We start from the raw sequence: 19,801 nt of genomic DNA on the forward strand, positions 1-19,801 counted from the left end.
CCTGGCATTAGTGTACAGGCAGGCAAGTGTGCCCTTGGGGGCTCTTGCCTTGCCCACAGATTGTGCCAGGGCTGGGGCAGGGGTGAGCTCCCTTAAGTGCCCCCTTAAGTGCCTTATATAGGTAGAGAAAGTTCTCGTCCTATACATAAAGCTATACATGTACCACTGCCTTAGGCGCAAATCCCGAATAACCTTAGGTATGAAACCGCCACCGAGATGCTCAGCTCAGCTAATTCCCCTAAGGGCCCAGATCTGGTTCGTGTGCTCCAAGTACATCTACACTGAGTTCATCCCAAAGCACAGCAGATGCTCGTATTCAGAAATATGGCCAGAGGAGGTGCCCACTAGGTAAGCAGCCAGACACCAGGGCTGGCTGGATGCGTGTGTACCCATAACAGAACAGACTGAATAGGGGACAGGGAATCTTTTCACTTTGCTTCATCTGAGTTTTCTGTTGCCCATAAAAGATCTGCAGCTTTTAGTCAAGACGGTGGGAATCGCAACTGCTCAGTATCGCTGCATTAGAAGAGCTGCAGTAAAATTAGGACACCCTGGAGAAGTGACCTTTAACCTTAATCACGGACCTTTTATTTCACGGGCATGTGAACAAAAGTTCTCACAAATTTTTCAGGTTTAGAGAGGGCAAAAAAGAAAATATGCTCTATTTTCCCTGGGTTCTGGGTTTGTGAACGAGCCAGACGGGGTTTTTGTTTTTTAACTTTTACTGAACTCAAAAGGCAGTCTTCAGAGGCAAAAGCAAAAGAGAGTCATTTTGCCAGGAGAAATTCTTTTGACTGGGCAACTGGGTACATTTCCACCCTGCTAAGATCTTTCTGGACACAGTTCACCAAACCCGCTCAATAAAATAAAATATCCATTCAGTGAAAGATATGGTTAGTTTTCATGCTGATTAGCATAGCAATGTTCTCCTATGGTTTCAATGCACCTGGATGAAACATGACCTTTTCATATAGATCTCATTCATTACTGATTAAGGAGAACAGCAAAGGAGGAATAAATCCAAGTCTGCAATAGAAATTAAATGTGTGTAATATGAAATGCAGCCACTCTGAATCGACCCCTATTCCTGTCGTCCTGTAGGCAGCTAGAAAAGACTCTGGGCATTTAAAGATGCAGCACACAGAAATCAGTATAGGACTATATCACTGGCATTCATAGGCGCTGCTAGTTTCAAAGGCCACTTTTCAAGTCTTGCAGTCAAATCAGGAAAAGCTGAGAACAGAATTGCATGGCATGGGATCCCAGGTTCAATATATTTTTTTTCCCATAAAGCCCAATCTTTTTTTTTTTTTCTGTCCAAATCAACAGCCCCATTTTCAGTGGCTCACTAAAGCGCAGGCTGAGAGCTTCGAGTTGTAAGCTAGCCCCATCAGTTTGAATGCTCTGTAGATCAGCTTGAGGTGAGGATGTTAATATGAATGGGGAACACCAGTGGATTCGAATTATTACATTTTGCCCTTTGAATGACTTGCAAGGAAGATATCTATTTCCAGACTTCGCTGAATAGTTATCCTTCCTGCATCCAGAGGGGCTGAATAGAATAATCCGACCACCTGTTCAGCGGGAAGGTTTCAGCTTGTTTCACTTTGTCTTTTTTTTTTTTTTAAGGATGCATTGATGGGTGATATTTCTGCCCAGTACAGATGGGAGTGAAACAAAGTGGAGTGGGGATGACCATTTGTTGGGTAGAGGAACTGTCCTGTTTGTGTGGAGAGAGATGGTTTGGAGGAGCAGAGCTTGTAGTTCGTCTCCCATGAAAAGGAGTTATGTACAGCACTCGATATCACCCCACTGTATATTTATCAGCTGGCTTGCAACCTGTAGTTGGGACCCAGTGGCCTACACCTCATTTGGCCACGGCACCCTGATTCTATCCAACCCTCCAGCTCTTTTTTTGGGTTGTAGCTTAGTATCCTGCTCGACAGCAGCTGGGATTGCAGGAGAAGTGGGGTAGGGATGGGCTCTATTGTATTTCTTTTTGTCCCTCTTTTACCTGGTCCACAGCACCCAGACAGCAGTGAGTATGACTTGTCCATTTGAATATATTTTTATGGGAGCCCTTTGTTACCGAACCAGAGAGAATTAAATCCTACCTTTGGCATCAGTCATGTAGATGGGCAGAAAGCAAAATGAATGCATCACACTTGCTCTGTTTGAAGTCTGTGGCAGAAGATGCCGATGGGAACAGAAAAAAAGTACCTTGCAAAGAACAACAACAACAAAATCCCTACAATGTTATTTTGCAAGAGATGGGAGAGGTTTTCTGAGCCAAACCTTATATGGGGCAGAGCCTCTCCTATATAATCCATAGAGTAATCATAATTTACACCCACTGCGGCTTTGCTCCTGATGGAGATCTGCATAGTTCTGTTGACTCCCAGAGGATGTAGTCATTTGAATTAAGTGCGATGCTATGGAGAGGGGCTGCCTACTGGTAGGAAACATAGGAAACAGTCCTTGATAATGCCTGAGGCAGGGTGATATTCATCTACCTAAGTGACAAACTCTTCTCCTTTGTAGGTGGTTGGGCATGTCCATCCAGAATGCGATTTTGTAACTGAGCTAAAGAAAAATGAGAATGAGTGTCTGAGGGATGCTGAAGACTGGGAAAATGGGACTAAAGGTACAGTATATGGTGTCTTGAAAGGGAAACAGGCTGTGGATTTGAAAAATGAACGAAGCTGGTTCAGAGGAAGAAGTCATGTAACCTCTCTATTCTGCTCTAGAACTGAACCCGAATCGTTTTGCTGCTTCCCCATCACTCTGGGCATCAAGTTCAGATGCTATGGTCCTTCATTCAGGATCAGCTATCCTTGTGTCTTGATCAGCCTTTCTGCCTCTCTCTTCCCTCACCTTCTCCATGACCTTATCTCTGCTCCCTTGATTTTCTTCCCCACTTTACTTTTTCTCTGTGCCCGAAATGCAGTGCCAGCAAACCATGTCACCCCATCTCCTGGCTCCAAGGCCATTGAAAACACCATATGTGCTGCATTGCCTGGAAGAAGCTAGTTAAGTTATCTTTCAAAAATGTGGGCTGGTGAGATGGATCGACACCTCAAACGGGATGTGAATATAAAAATATGAGACTGGCCAAAGATCCACCTAGACCAGTGTCTGGTCTCCAAAGCTGGTAACTAGTGAATGCTGGAGACGAGGAGTAGTCCTTTCATCTGCAAACTTCATTTCCTCCCCTAAAATCCTCATACTTATTCTGGATCTGGCTTATAATTAACAGGACATGTGCAGTGTAATCCATCCCCTGTCAGACCCTCTCAGTCACCACCAGCAGGTTACATCCTTGACCTGTCCTTCACAAATACATCTGATTCCCTTTTGAGCCTGACAGCATTGGCCTCCACATCATCCTGCGGCAATGAGTTCCTTGGCCTTGCTGCAGAAATCCTCCTCCTTCATTTCCCCCAGCATAGTCTCCCTGGTGGTGTCATGGCTACAATGAGATGGTTCATACTCAAATACAAAGAAGGTTTAGCAATGTGTTTCCTTTCCTCTGTGAGGTTGCAAGAAAACATGGGACCGGTTGCTGTGCTGGCCTGATGCAGATGCTGGAGAGACTATTGCCTTACCATGTCCGAACTTCCTCTATTACTTCATGGAGAAGCCAGGTGAGGGACCCTTGCAGACTGATTTCATTGCTTTAAATTTGCACACGACCCCATTAGGCTCATGAAAGCGAGGGTCATGGAAGCAAGGCTTGAGCCATGTGGAAAGTGGGGATAAGGAGAGCGCTACTCCAGGAACGTCTACCTTTGTTAGAGGGTGCTTTGCAGTTTGTCTGGGGTCCTGGGTGACCTCCATGGTTGGGGCTTGGTCTAGCATTTCACACTGTGAACCTGAAACAAAGTGCTTGAGTCCATGGAGAAATTCTCACTTGTTTCAAAGGGCTTTGACATCAGCCCAAAGGCAAAGCTCCTCTTGGGTTCATCGGGGGGTACTGTTTGAATCAACAGCGGGCCTTAAGAGGTTTAGTCTGTGATTAATAGGGGATGAAATGAAAGGATCATGAATGAATGATGTGGGCAGTCCTTGGGGCTGAGAACAGAGAGGGGAAGCAGAATTTTGCCATGAAATTTGGCCAGAAGCAGATCTGATGAAAGCAGTTGTAACTTGGTGGAAATCAGTGGCTTGGCAGTTGCTTATTCTGGAGATGAGTTTGGCCCGATTAACTGAGAACATGTGGGGAGAACCGATCTTCCAGGAAAGACGGAGATTTGGCAGTTTCAAAAGAAAAAACAATAATCCCCCAAGCCTGCCCACCATCCTCCTCACAATATGTGACACCTGCTAGTTATAAACAAGGGATCAGGAACTTTCCTTTCATCTGCAAACTTCATTTCCTCCTGTAAAATCCTCAGACTTATCCTGGATCTGGCTTATAAAGCTTTGTACTGAAAACCCTGTTATCACTTTCTGGACAAAACAGTTACGCCAGATAAACCAGCTAGTTGTATCCAATGTCAAGGAGGGAGTAGACACAAAAGGCATAGGGGAGAGGGTAGAGTATAACTAGGAGCTATTGATTATGGTTATCCCATAGCAAGAGAAATGTTAGCATGGTATGAGGTCTGTCTCAGGGGAATTGAGGGTGGGGGTGGGGGTCTTTCCCTCTGGGGGTTACTGTATGAGAAACGGAAAAGCCCTAAAAATGAAATAGGAAAGCTAGTTATTTTTCACTGTTGCTTCCTCATCTGCACAGCACCAAGCACAGATGTGGTGTTGAACAAAATAGTTAATATCCAAACAAGTCATTCCCATGACTAATTTCCGTAGTTCTAATTTTTTATAACACACAATGGTGGATATGGTTTTTATCTTATCACCCCGAATTCACTGGTGCAGGGCCAGAATAGATGGAGAGAGAAACTCTACTTAGACTGAATCTTAGGGCCCATCTTTTTGCTCTGCATTTGTACAGCATCTAGCACACTGAAGCCCTGGTTGGTGACTTCAACGTGCTGTCACAATGCAAATACATTATTATACATCATGCGTGAGACGGGTTTTTGCTTTGTGTTGCCTCCATAGCTCTTCATTGCTTCTACAGAAAATGCACAGTACAGCAATTCTGGGTATAAAGTGCCTAAGAGAAACCCTCTCTGGATTTAAGGAGGAGAAGAAGTTTCCATCCCTTATATAAGAGAAGTTAAACTTACCCAGAGCATGGTCATCAGCTTATACCAGGGAAACTTGGAAGGACAAAAACTATTCTTTGCGACCGGGGCAACGTTGATCTTCAATGGAGGACACTTCAGGAAGTTCGGAAGTGAACTTCCCCTTGTCCTAGACTTGCAACCATGCGCTCCTTATCAGGAGGAACATTGTTCCTCCCTGTCTTCCTTGTTAGCAGGGGTTGTTCTTCTCTTATTCTACGGTTCCTTAATAGGAAGCAACGTGCTACTGCTGAATTTGGTTGTCCATGGAATGAATGCATGGGCTTCTTTAGCAATACAGAACTTTTCTGTTTTAGCTGGCCTGGTGAGAAGAAACTGCACGAAGAAAGGATGGTCAGATCCATTTCCCTCATACCATATTGCCTGCCCAGTGGAAGATGAGATTCCCATTGAAGAAGTAAGTTCATTGAGCAAACAGAGTTTAGACATGTGCAGTCGCTGTTAGGATTCCTTTCTGTTTCTGAAGTTCAGGGCGGAGGAAACTTGGTTTAACTGGCCGTCCACTTATTAGGTACGAGGAAGAATGGCTGCTTACCTGGCAAAATGATTCACGACACTTATTGTCCTGAGAGAGCGATAATGAAGGCAGCTAATAAGTTTAGAGAGCTGTATTCGCAAAACGTAGAGGCAGAACCTGCAGCTGATGTGCATGTGTGAGACTCCATTGATCTTAACTGACACCATCTAAAAATCTTGCCCCAAATGTCTGTAAAACAAGGGACTGAATTTTCAGTCTGATCTATTAGTAGCAATAGAGCAAGTCTATGGCAAGTGCCCCTCTTTTCAAAGAATAAAGATTTTTTTTTTTTTTGCAAATATCTAGTTGGTTTAATAAAAGATATCACCTCTGTCATGAGTTTTGATTAATCTTTTCAAGAGAATGTCAGCTGTGATGTAGTCTCTACCAGTGTAACATAAGAGGCTGGATCCCTACGCCATGCCTATTGTAAGAAAATAGGTTGGTTACAGAAAAAATAATCAGTAAAAGTATCTAAGCAAGAGGAAATTAGGACTGTAAAATGTGTATTGTGCACAGCCACCTGGCTCTCCCTTGGACTGGTATTGATCCAGTGGAGTTTCTCTGGATTTACACCCAAGGAATTTGGATCAGAATTGTTTCAGCTTGATTCTCAGAGTTAGTGGACATGTCTACATGTACACTAATGCTCTGCAATTATAGTGCATTAAGTTTAGTACCTGTAATAACAGGTAATAATCTGATGCATCATAATCGGCACTACCACATAGAAGCACTGGTGCGCATGTTTTACATGATGCTAAGGTGCAGTAGACTAATGCTACTGTGCATTTGGGTGTTAGCACGGTTTTACGGTGACATGCTAATCCACAGTAGAATTAGTCTACTGTGCTTTTAGCATCTCTTAGATACACCCAGTGTCACTTAGACCTTGTAAATGCTGGGAAGTTTTACTGTTTGACATGAAGTTAGTATTGGCTCAATTAATCAACATAATTTTACTGATTCATATAGCAGCTATTCCTGTCTAGGAAGGGTATTAAGCTAAATTGGGGTTAGGCACTTTAATACAGGTATAACCAAATCCACATTTGGATTGTACTGGTAAAGCTATATTGTTAAAATAATAATCCCATCCCTAAATAATATGTTATGCAGGTATAAAAACTGTGTTGTAACGAGGCCTAATTATTTTCTTAATTCTTTGGTGTAAATCTGGAATAATTTCAGTGAAGTAAAACAGAAGACTCCAGTGGGGTGTGAAAAGGAGATTCACAGATTCACAGGGAAGTTTGTACGCAGCCAGTGGTGCTAGCTGAGAGAATGAAAGCAAGATTGTGTTTTATTTGGTGAAGGTAATTTCACTTGTGACAAAGAGCTTAGGCCATGTGTGGGCGAAACGAGGGGCATGTGTGCACGACACTGTAAAGTGGGTTAAATGCTTTTGCACCGCTTTAATGGTGTTGGTGTGTGCACGTGTCAGTGGTGTATTGTGTAGTAATTCCAGCCACTGTAGCAAACTGGGTGGCGTAATGTGCCTTAAATGACTTCGGGCGTAGCAAACTAAAACTCCTCTGAGGAGTTTCAGTTTGGTGGCCTACCAGCTGCGAAGTGAAGCACTGGGCTCCGGGCAGCCCAGGGGCTCTGCAGGAAGCCCGTGCAGGCAGCCTGGCAGCAGCCTGGGAAGACAGGCTCCACCCAACAATAGTGGAGAGCCTGATCTTTTTTTTCCTTGGAGCCTGCCTACTTTCCTGAGCTGCGTTGAGGCACGGTGCCTCCCTCTTCAGCTGTGGTGCCCCCCCGGGACCACCTGATCCAGGAGCTTGCAGGTGGGTGTTGCCTGCGGGGGGGTTGTCGCAGCCATGGAAGGAAGCACCAGCCCTGCCTGCAGCCCAGGCACCACTCCGCCCTCCGGCAGCTCATCCTGCCCTCCCCGCTACCGGAGAGGCAGGTAAGTTTGGGTGTGTCCATGACATGCAGGTTTAAAGGGCTCTAAACTGAAGTGGTGTTTTCAAAAACCCACCGCTTCAATATAGGGCCCCCGTTTCGTCTATACACGCCCTTAGTCAACAACCTGTTTTGCACAGGGTCTTCCTAGATTTTTCTGGTCCTCTTCCCATTCCTTCTTCCCCATTTGTTATCATGGTATTTAGCTTGCAACTTCCTTTTTTCTGCCAGCTGATTTATAGTACCTGCCATGCTGTGTAAACAAGCACTTTCCCTCAAATGCGATGCTTGAAAAAAAGTCCTTTCCCCCTTGCTTTTTATTGCTTCCTTGCACTTCTAGTGCAAAAACAATCACAGCATAAGCCTGCTGTTTTCTTTGGCAGTAGCCCTGATCTTTTATTTAGGTAAACTCCTTAGCCTGCTTGTTTATCCACTTGGGAACTGGGCTGTTGCTTTGTATGGCATTTGTATCTGATTTACTCTCGGTGTCAGCTGGCTGGGATGAGACTAGAACAGACCTGCTGTGTCAGTGCACAGGGCAACTCCTTATCGACTCCCCTATTTGAGTTTTGGGTGGAGCAATACAGTAAGAGCTACCAGGGCATTGATAACGGCTGAATGGAGTGTGTTGCCTATGCGATGGTGGATGCAGTGTCAGGCCTGTTACATCTTACGTTTCAGTCGTGCTTAGCACTTCTCACCATAGGACTCTAATTATAACATTTTCTGGAGTGATGCAGTGGAATTAGACCATGAAAGTCTAATCTGCTATCCTTTCTTGTGTCAAACAGGGAGAAATATAGTGACTGACTGGGTGTTTGCAAGTATATTATAAAGTTGAAATAGGACTCAAAAGGCAGACACTGCCAAATTTTGGAAAAGAAATACTTGAAATTCAATTTCAGATTCTCAAAGGGGGTCTACGTCTAATTCTCCTTGCGGTTTCCATTATGGATAGATGAAGTCAGTCCACATACACTCAAATAACATGCCCTGGAAAAAAGCAGGAATTAAGTGCCAAAACTGTTTGGCTGTACAGGTTTCCCTGGCTTTATGCGCTACATGCATTCCTGGAGAACGGCACGTAACTTGAATTTGCATAAAGGAAACCCACTTTACAATGGAAGAAATAGGGATACGTTCCACGACCTCAACTGTTCTGACCCCCAACCCACTTTTACAAGACAATTTTGGTACTTGCCAACAGCAGACAGTGCGCACAAGCACAGGGCACTATTGTAATGGGGATGGCAACTACGGAAACACGTGTCGCAGAGAACGAGCGGGGAGCACAGATCCACACGGGAAACTATATTTTGGTGTGCACCACTCCCACAATGCACCGCATAAAGCAGCTGACTGCGAACTTCCACCACAACGATCGGAATATGAATATACCTCTCATATAATGATCTTTTGGTATAAAAAAGGTCATTGCATAAGAGTGAATTTGAACATACAGAACTCGCATAAAGCAAGGAAAACCTGCCATTATACCTGGGAAAACTTGAGCTTGGGAACAGAAGGAAAAAAGAAAACCCAGTAGAATAAAACAGAATAGGAAGCAGGGCCAAGAGTAAAATGTGAAATTGAAAATGAACTCGGAGAAGGGCAGGGAGGAAATGTTATGAAAGAGGGATATATTGTGTTATATACACCACATATGAGACAGCCACCAGTACTAATCTATCTGTCAGGGAATTTCCTGCCTCTGACATCAGCCATCAATGCCTGCAGATAAAAACCTTGCAGTGAGATGCAAGGTCCAACAAAGTTGATAGGAGTTTTGCCATCAAGTTCAATGAGTCCAGGATTTCATCCTCGGACTTTTGAAAAATTAACTCGCTTTTGCAAAACAAAACTGGATTTAAACTGCAGCAGGGAATGATTTGCGAATCAAATGATCACCACTGGACTGCCCTAAAACACGCACCCGCAACCTGCTCTAGGGACTGGGTCGAGGATGGTCTGACCTAACCATGCCACATGTGCCTGGTGGGCAGTGGCTCCACAACCCCCGGTGCTGTCTGGCTGTGGGGCAAGACTGTGCGGGGTCCTCCATGACCCAGGGTCTGACTCCAGTGTGAATATGAGGGCAGGCATGGCTGCTTGTCTTGCCCTGGGCCTGGGTGGCAGCGTATCCTGCTCTGATTGCTCCTGCTACGCTAGCTGGGGATGGACCCCGTGGCTGCGGGGCACGGTGCAGGCCGGGGGGGCCATGGCCCAGCAGTGGCTGGCTGGTTCATCAGCTGGGGTGGGGCTTCTGGTGGGTTTGGCCAAGTGGGCGATGAGTCCAGGCTGGGCTGCTTGATAGTGCCTCTGCATAACACCCGCAGAGTCTCCCTATGCCTGAAGAAGGGCATTTGTGTCTGAAAGCTTGCAAAGAAATTTTTTTCCAACTATTTAGCTGGTCTAATAAAAGATATCACATTTACCTAAAAAATCTTGCCTGATAAGGCCCTTGACACCTATGGCCTGTGGAGCCATTTTATCCAGTCTGCAGGACTGGGGTGCTTTTGCAGCATTTCTCTTGTGGGCAGCTCTGCCCAGGCGTCGGGGAGAAGTGGCAGCAGCCAGCTCCAGCTCTGGATCTGGTTTCGGTGACAATGGCACAGGCCAGTGTGGAAGTGGCCTGAGCTTAGAGCTAAGCTCGGTTAAAGCACCCTGCCCCCCCCCCCAAAAAAACATTGTTGTGGTCAGCAAAGCCTCATGCCTCGTGGGATAAATCCTGCTCCTGTTGTCCCATCTCTTTATGCTTTCTACTGAGATTACCATGACCTTCTTCCACGATTAGGTGAATGTTTTCTCCAAGCAGGAATATTTTTAGTATACACACATGCATATACAGAAAGGATTGTTGGTTGTAGCTGTGTTGGTCTAAGGACATAGGCAGACATGGTTCTTTGGGTAGATGTGATCTCTTTTATTAGACTAACTAAATAGTTGGGAAAATTGTTCTTTGCAAGCTTTTGGGGACAAGAAGCGTGTTTGTGCCCGCGAGCTTGCAAAGAACAAATTTTCCAACCATTAACTGGTCTAATAAAAGATATCACAGCTACCCAAAAAACTCTGTCAAAACCTTCCCACACAAACCTGCACTTAAAACTATCCCGGGATGGATATCTCACATCTCTAGCAGACTTTTCTAGTGCTTAACCACTAGAGAAAGAAAGCTTTTCCTAATCTCGAGCCCTGGCACTGGTGAAGCATTGAACGAGATGATTGTGAAAATAAGATGAAGTGTTCCAGCTGAGCATTGCTTTGGGATTTTATGTACTTACAAAAAGGTGGATAGTAGAAGTGTGAATTGAGACTGCAGAAAAGGTTTTGGCATCCCACCCGATTTTGCATAGCTTCTACCACTTTTATTTTGGCCATAAGTTGCAAATAACACAGTTATTCTCTTCTTTATAGCACTCCTATTTTTCTACGGTAAAGATCATCTACACTGTAGGATATAGCGTATCTATCGCCTCGCTCGCCATTGCTGTGACAGTTCTCATTGCCTTCAGGTAAACTGATGAGCATCTAACAGGACTCCAAAAATAAAAGAAACTGAATAAGCAGAAATGCACACTGCACTGAAAAGCCATGGGCAGAAAGGTTTATACTTTAAAATGTGCTAATTTTGCAATGGTTGAGTTCAACTACAATGCTCTTCACAGTAAGTGAATTTTAAGATCACCTGCAAGTGATCTGGCATGGGTTGGACTTAATAAGAGCCTGATTTTCATAATTGCTGAGCATCTCTGACTCCAGCTGAAAATGTAGGACTGAAATTGCTTGACGTCTCTGAAAATCAGGCTCAACGCTTTTTTTTTTTTACATGGAAGATGGTTGACCAAAATTAACTAAAGGTGTGATTTGTAAATCACAGGACATCCCTATATGTATGTTATTATTATTAAGAAGTAAAGTGGCCTTAATTCAATGGCACTTAATTAATTCCTATAGTTCATTAAACTAAACCATACAGCCATAGTCGTTCTGAGTAACAGTGTCTACCTACGCATTTAATACACCTTATATAATCCACTTTAAAATTAGTTTAGATTAATTTCCTTGACTGTCCTCATGCTGATAAGCCATATATCCGCTGCCTGCTACCTAGAAGACAGGTACCTAGGTAGTCACAGGTACTCTGCAGCATTCTTATTATCTTGGAAGCTGTTTTATCTCCTTCAGTTTTATATTAGCCAAGGTCATTTCTGCAAATTCAGGCTTCCCACTGGCACAAGTGCATATTTGGGATCCAAGGGAGGGACCGGTTTGGTACTGTTCTGGGAGGGTTTAACACCCTCTGATATTAGATATCAACAAAAAGGGAAATTTTCAAGAGTGCTTAAAATAAACCTAGTTTCCTTAGCAGTCACCTATTTGCTTCAGTAGGAGCAGAGTTAGGCCAAAGCAGACTGCTTTTGAAAATCCCAGCGTCAGGAAACAAGCATCTGGCAAAGATTATTCACCTCCCCTCACTTCAGTCTTTTGGCTTCTTGCCTTACAGGAGACTCCGCTGTCCCAGGAATTATATCCACATCCAGCTCTTTCTCACCTTCATCCTGAAAGCTATTGCCATATTCATTAAGGATGCCGTCCTCTTCCAAAAGGAAGACATAGATCATTGCAGTTTCTCTACTGTAAGCATTTGAAAAGCTGACTTTGGTATATGCATAATATATTGCCTTATCTCTTCCTGTGGCTTGTGCTTTTATTTTATATGTTCAAAGAGCAAAGCGTCAAAGGTCTGCCTGAAACAAATGGCCCGTTGATGTACATTATATGCTAGCCCAATTTCGGCGGCGGTCCTTCAAAGTCGAGGATGATGTCTGTCAGGCTTGCTGGGTCCTCAGGTGACCGAGGAGCTGGATTCTGGATACACCCATTCTTTGGCAATGGGGACATGTTGTTGCATGGGGGAGTGGGATTCGCAGCCTTGGGTTGGTCTCCTTCTTCTTCCTCTGCCACCGCCATTCGGCCTTGGTATTGAGTCATTGGGCCTTGGAGGACCAGGTGGTGCCACGCCGAATGGTCAGCAGCTTGCTCCTCCCTGCCATTGGTGTCGATGCCTCCATGCTTGAGCATGTTTTTGTACCGTTTCCTTTGGCCACCCTTTGAGTGCTGGCCAATGGAGAGCGGGGAGAAAAAGAACCTCTAGCCCAGTTTATACTGCCATGGGCACACAAACGAGTGATGGAACTAGCCACCTTGGACTACCTAGCTTCAGTGACCAGACACCGATTTACAGGTGTCTTCCCTGGGGTCAGCCTGCAGTGCAAGTCTGAGTGAGGCTATAATCATCATCCTCCAGAGCCATAGCGAGGCCTTAGGAATGATAGCTGTCAGCTCTGTTTTAATGCAAGCTGCTTCTTAATGGAATCCAGGCTGCCTGTTTCCTGGGCAAGCACTCAACTCCACTTTGGCACTGCATCGTTGTTGCATAAAAATGCAGTGAAGGAAGAGCTGACGGAGAGGCAGAGGGCCAAAATGCAGGTCTTCCACCCTCCCAAAACAATTCCCTTCTTACTGGGGCACAGAAATATACTCCCTCTTATTTGCTGTCCTCCTACCCCAGGAGTCTCTCCCTCTTCACTGCACTGGGCTTGGCTCTAGTTCATCAAGTTGAAGTTGAAAAATACTGTAGACTATTACTATTGTTAGAGAAATTCTCCCCTCAGCTCTCTGCCATGTTGAAAGTCTCGCTAATGCTTGAAGCTGCAGCTTGAGCTGAGGACCTTGCAGTTGAGACTATTCACATGAATAATTGGTATTCATATGAATATTAGACAGCCAAACGCAGGTCTATATTGAAGTGGTCTGAAAATGGAAGGTGTGGTGACCTGAAGCTGCTTAGAGGTTTGCAATTCTTTACCAAAAGGGGAAAAAACCAAACCAAACCAAAACAAAAGAAATTCCATTTAATGGTGTCATCTGCATTGGTATCAGAGTTGGGCTGTGTTGTCTTTCACACCCATAATTAGAGGTGTGGGGCACCCAAAATGTTCTACAATGGTAACTGGAATTATGGATGCTCATCAGGTTTGAAAGGTCAACTCAAATATTTGCATGTGTTGTGCTGAATTTTTGCCTTTTCTTTTCCCTAGACTGAATGCAAGATCTCAGTTGTTTTCTGCCACTATTTTATGATGACCAATTTCATGTGGCTCCTGGTAGAAGCCCTTTATTTGAACAGTCTGCTGCTCTCATCCCTCCCTCATGGAAAAAGATACTTTTGGTGGCTGGTTCTGTTTGGCTGGGGTATGTAAGGGCAGGGGTGGGACTGGTCAAGAATATAATACCTTCCAGGACTTGATCCCTCTCCTTCTGATGTCAGTAGAAAGGTCAATGGTGTTGGCATCCATATAAAATGACTGCAAAATAACTGCCTTTATATTGTAAAAAGTCAGACCAGGATTCTAGGAACAGCCCCACAAGGGAGGAATCAAAATCATATCTCCCGCTTCCCAAGCCTTACCAACCGGGCTACGATCTAGTTCAGGCTGAGAACATCCTCCACTCCCTCATGTTCAATTGGGTGGAAAGATCCCCATAACCAAAAGGAAAGCAGGCCAAGTGAACCCTGACTCTGTAGACCAGCACAAAGGGTACTCACCTAGGAGGAGGAAGACCTGGGTTCTAGTTATTTCCAGTTGGTTTTCATCTGTTTCTTGTAAAATGCACGAAGAGACTAGGACTGGGGTCAAAGGTTGGAAGCCAGGTCTCCTGCTTCTCAGGGTAGTGCCCGGAGCACTTGACTTTGGTGGCATGCCCCCTCCTGCTTATTGTCCCTCTTTCTTCTTCGAAATCCCTGCATTCTTGACTGCTGAGTGCCCACCCCACCATTGGAAAGGAGCCATGGGACCTTTCCTGGGCAAGCACTCAACCCTGCTTTTGGCATTGCATGGTTGTTGGCTAAAAATGCAATGAGGGCAGAGCTGGAGGAGAGGCAGAAGGCCAAAATGCAGCTCTTCCACCCATGCCGTCCTTACTGAGGCACAGAAGTATCCTCCCTTCTACCCCAGGACTTACTCCCTCCTGCCTGCACAGGGCTTGGCCTTTATTTTATCAAGTTGAAGTTTAAAAGTATTGTTGACTAGTACTATTGTTAGCTAAATTCTCCCCTCAGCTCTCTGCCATGTTAAAAGTTAAAGCTAATGCTTGAAGCTGCAGCCTGAGCTGAGGGACCGGAAGCTGAGACTATTCACATGAAAAAGTGATTTTCATATGAATAAAAGGGTGCAAAAGCAGGTCTATACTGAAGTTTTGACCCTTAGTGCAAATGTACTTATGCACCCCTTCACAGCCTCAAAATGCTGAACATGGGTTGCTTGTAACTACTTAATTGCATAGTGTGTAGAGAGGCTTCCTCTTTACATTTATGTTCCCCACAGAAACCTTTATTAAGTGTAAATGCTGTTCCTGTTGCATATGTAAATGCTGTTCCTGTGGGTGCCCTGTAATATCATTTTAGGGCTGCTGTGGACAGAGTGGAAATTTAATGAGGGGTAATTAATGACATTGGAAAAAAACCCATAACACATGTTGAATTGTTTTACAGGTTTCCCAACATTTTTCACCCTCGTGTGGATATTAACCAAGTTTTATTTTGAGGACACAGCGTAAGTAGCAGTTTTATACCAGATTCCATAGCGTGTTCCCGTTTCAGTGCTATGAGAAGTTTCGATCCTGTAATGTGGCCCTTTGTGAGTTACTGGGGTCCTAGGAAAGTTAGTGCATTAAACCTGTCCTGCACATCCATCCTGCACTTGCTCTTGATCATCTTTCTGTGTAATTATTATCCAAATGAAATGAAAGAAAATACTGATAAAGTCCATGTCCTGCTGAAGTCAATGGAAGTTTTGCCATTGTCTTTAGTAGAAACAAAATTTCACCCTTTCACCCTGCATTTTTATTTCCCTCCAGAAAAAGAATAAAGGGATACCCTGAAAAAAAAAATCCAGACAAATTTACATCTTGACATAAGAACATAAAATGTTTCAGGCTAAAGGGAAGGTTTTAAGAAAAATTAGAAGTAACTGAAAACACGTGCTTGTAATGGCAGTGAAGTTAGGGAAGTGATAGTTTTTAGGCAAGTTGAAGTATTTCTCGTGCTGCAGGGAAATCAAGGTGTTCTCATGAGACAACGATAATTTTATAGGCAAGTGAGAATAGTTTCTGAGATCAGAAACCTAAAGAGGTTGAATGAAGTTTCTACTTTATGTGGAGAAAATGCCTCATCTTCAAAGAACAATGATGCTTTTGATTGGGCTTGCAGCTTGCATCTGTTCGACCTATGGAGCAGTAGATGACTCTGAGCTATCATTTAGTGTTTTAGGGCCAATGGAAATCCTACTGTTTTGATAAGGACCAGAAAATATTTATGGAGGCCTGGGATCAGAGAATATCCATGGCAACTGTACATTACAAACCATGGTTGCAGAGATTCGGATACTAATACTGCCTCTCAAAATGTCACGGTCATATAGGTATCTACTGACCATTAGGGCTGTGTGAAGCTTCACTCCCTGACTTGATTTGGTGGAGATTTGGTCTGATTCGGTGGCTGAATCTCTGAATCTGAATCGAATCAGAGGACTCTTTAATTTCTCCAAATCAAATTGGAGAGATTTGGAAACTTTTGGCGATTTGGACATAGATACAGCTTTAAATGCTTTTCCTATGTAGCTTTAGAGGTAGCAGGCAGCTCGTGAATGCTGCAATGCTGGGGCAGGTGGAGCATCCCACAGGAGCGCAGGGGGGATCCCCAGCACGCTCGGCAGCAGACTCAGAAGTGGACCAGAAGTATTTCTGGTCCACCTCCAGGTTTGCCGCCGAGCATGCGGGGGGGCCCCCCACGCTCCTGTGGGACACTCCATCCACCCCACCATTGCAGCATTCACAAGCCACGCCTGGTACCTCAAGGTATGTAGAAAAACTTTTAAAGCTGTGTCTATGGCTGAATTGCTAATTCTCCGAATCAGCATCGAATTGTCGGATTTGGCTGAATCAAATTGGGGACAATGATCCGAATCAACGAATCAAATCACTATCCCCGATTTGGGCCGAATTCAAATCCAAATTGAATATGGCCTGTTTCAACACTCCCACTGACTAGCCAGTGTAATTTCTTGATATAACAGGATTTCTCTGACCATGTCTGTCTATCCATGTTAATTGTAGTGCTATTTTTGTAGATGCTGGGATATTAACCAGGGTTCTCCATACTGGTGGCTAATCAAGGGACCTATCATCCTTTCTGTTGGGGTATGTGTGATATTTTGAACTTTGTAAACATTACTTGAAAAGTGATTATGAAATGGTATTAAATAGAGAAGGTGGTAGGGGGAAGCCTAGGGTGGGAACACACTGCCTGACTTGTAGCTTCCAACTGAGAGCCAAGGCTGTACAGAAAAGCGTACATCCTAAGGCTAAAGAGGATTAATGTGGAAACTTTAATATTACTATGAACTTGCAAAAACCACTCTTCCCCATGTTTGAAAGACTTCTCATTCCCATTGAAAATAATGGGAGTTGAGCTACTAAACCTCTCTTGACCTTGGTGAAAATGGAGGATTTGGCTGAAAACCCCTCCAGTTTAGCAACACATTTAAATATATGCTTTATGAATGCAGGGTAGTCTTACCTAATTTTGTTCCCTGCTTAAGGTGATAACAGCAATAATGACCTTTGAGTTGGGTATGCATTGGCATTAGATAAGTGGTTGGGGTTAATGGATCTGGGTGTGCAATTAATCCCAACAGGTCAGGAATCCACAGAAAATATCTAACGTACAAATTCAGAAAAGCCAGGCATTCAACTGCAGTTAAATGCACTGCATGTGTGTGTCTCATGAAGTTTCCAGGCGCACATATGTAAGGAGTATGAGCATTGTTGAAGGGGCTGATTTTGCAGGATAGAGCGGTGTGCATGCAGACTCCAAAAATAAAGATAGTCATTAGCTGTAATCTGCTGTGATGAAGTTTTAATACTGCTGCACACCTCCCTTGTTTTTGCCCATTTGTGTTTGACTGACATCCTCAACTACTTGGCAGGAATGCTAAAATGAGCATGACGTTCATTTTTGTGCAGTCAGGCAATTAACTATCATTGGTGGGTTAAATGAGATTAAAAATGTCTGGTGAAAGATGGACATCTTTAGACCAAAATAATCATCTCCATTCCCCTGAAAGAGAAACGAGTGCACAGATATCCACTTACACAAGGCTAACAGGGAGAAATTCTCCGTAGGTGTGAATGACCTGTTTACTTCATTGTATATATATCAAATTAAGCAAGGGGCAAGCATTTTTATGGGTGATATATTTATCAGACCAAGCACAGTTAGAAAAGATTTAGCAAGTTTTCAGACACAGTATATTCTTTCATCAGGGTTACATCATCACTAGAACAGTCTCAAATTAAACCAATTTAACTTGCAAACTCAAAAGGTATTGACATGCAACAACTATAATTGTCTCAAATGGGAAAATGAAGAATCACGCGATCTACGGTGAAACCGTTTATTACTTAACAGACTAACAAAGTTTGGTTGTTTATAAGATGTGGTGTTCCCCAGTGAATAATGAGAAAAATTATCTGCAGTACTCTTACAGGACACTTTACTCGTCTCTGTAAGATGGGCAATGTCCTAAGAAGGTGCTATTCTAATACGTATAATAAACAATGCTTTACAATGAGGGTGCACAAAAGGACACGATGTACTGCAGTAGCAGCTCTTCATAACTAAGTCACAATATACTTTTCAGCTGAACGTTTGTTATGGAAAAGTAACACTTTTTTTTTCAAAAAAAAAAATGGAAACAGGTCAACTTTATCCTCTTTGTCAACATCATCAGAATCTTGCTGAAAAAGTTGGACCCGAGACAAATCAACTTCAATAACTCCTCTCAATACAGGTAATGCATGCAACGTGCAGAAAGGGAGCAATGAAGCCTAGCCAGAAAAAGGAAATGCGGTATTTTCCAAATAGAGAAGGACATACTCAAGGTCATAGACAGAGTCAGTTCAGAGCCAGGAGAACAGCTCAGGGGTTCCTGGCTGTAGTCCCGTTCTCAAGGCCGCTAGACCCGAACTGCACGTTTATTCATACTTATTCAAAAAGCAAGACTGCCAAATTGTACAACAAGAAAGGCTGGTTATGTGGTTCTTCCCTGCCAGCCAGAAGCACTGGAATTCTCTCCCCAGCTTTGTTCTCATGGCACTTCCCGACTGATTTTGCAGTCTCAAAAGACGTTGAAGTTTAAGAACAGAAAACACCCTTTTCTTACCCTGGTGACCGTCACTTCTCATTAGTGAATCTTGCTCTTACTGGTCTTTGTGCTCTTCAGAAAAATTGTGTGATGTTGCCTCTGTCTCCTTTCTGACACCAGGCGTCTCTCAAAGTCAACACTGCTTCTTATTCCACTATTTGGGACCCATTATATTGTTTTCAACTTCCTCCCTGAATATACCAACCTGGGAGTCCGGCTTTATTTAGAACTCTGCATTGGATCTTTTCAGGTAAACCTGTTGAAGTATCGCAGCAGTTAGATCCTTTATTGCCTATATATTGTTTTCCTTCCCTTGGAAGTTTGACTGATGCAAAACTTGCCAAAGTATACCAGGTCTCCAAAGCCAGGGGAGTTGTAGAGCACTGATTAAGCTGTGGTGGGTGACCTACTGCTCCAAAGTTAAATGGTACACAAAATTATCCCGTGGCTGTAGAAAATCACTCATAAATATATTCTAAGCACATAGGGTGCTTAGAGTACTGAGGGAATTGGCTGCGGTCATTGTAGGACCCCTGGCAAGGCTTTATGAGCACTCGTGGTGCTCTGGTGAGGTGCCAGAGGCTGGAAGAGGGCCAAGGTGGTTCCCATCTTCAAAAAGGGGAGGAAGGAGGACCCGGGGAACTATAGGCCAGTTAGTCTTACCTCGGTCCTGGGCAAGCTTTTTGAGAGAATTATCCTGGCGCATGTCCACGAGGGGCCAGTGCGGGAGATTATGCTTAGGAGCAACCAACACGGGTTCATTAGAGGCAGGTCCTGTCAGACCAACCTGGGGCCTTCTATGACCAGGTCACCAAATCCTTAGACGCAGGGGTAGCAGTGGACATCGTCTTCTTGGGCTTCCGGAAGGCCTCCGCCACTGTCTCTCACCCCGTTCTCAT

At 44.1% G+C, this 19,801-nt stretch overlaps 1 protein-coding gene across 1 annotated transcript in view; it reads left to right on the forward strand.

The window, feature by feature from the left end:
* Positions 1-19,801, forward strand: part of GHRHR (growth hormone releasing hormone receptor) — a 37,008-nt gene that overhangs the window by 9,544 nt on the left and 7,663 nt on the right. The window contains exons 3-12 of the mRNA XM_019540132.1: positions 2,542-2,644; positions 3,537-3,644; positions 5,507-5,607; positions 11,050-11,147; positions 12,140-12,272; positions 13,737-13,890; positions 15,191-15,251; positions 16,827-16,896; positions 18,457-18,548; positions 19,023-19,152. Of these exons, the coding sequence (XP_019395677.1) occupies positions 2,542-2,644; positions 3,537-3,644; positions 5,507-5,607; positions 11,050-11,147; positions 12,140-12,272; positions 13,737-13,890; positions 15,191-15,251; positions 16,827-16,896; positions 18,457-18,548; positions 19,023-19,152 (1,050 nt within the window). The remainder of the gene's footprint in view (positions 1-2,541; positions 2,645-3,536; positions 3,645-5,506; positions 5,608-11,049; positions 11,148-12,139; positions 12,273-13,736; positions 13,891-15,190; positions 15,252-16,826; positions 16,897-18,456; positions 18,549-19,022; positions 19,153-19,801) is intronic.

Source organism: Crocodylus porosus, unplaced genomic scaffold, assembly GCF_001723895.1.
Source record: "Crocodylus porosus isolate Cpor-Errol unplaced genomic scaffold, CroPor_comp1, whole genome shotgun sequence".
Classification (NCBI taxonomy): domain Eukaryota; kingdom Metazoa; phylum Chordata; order Crocodylia; family Crocodylidae; genus Crocodylus; species Crocodylus porosus.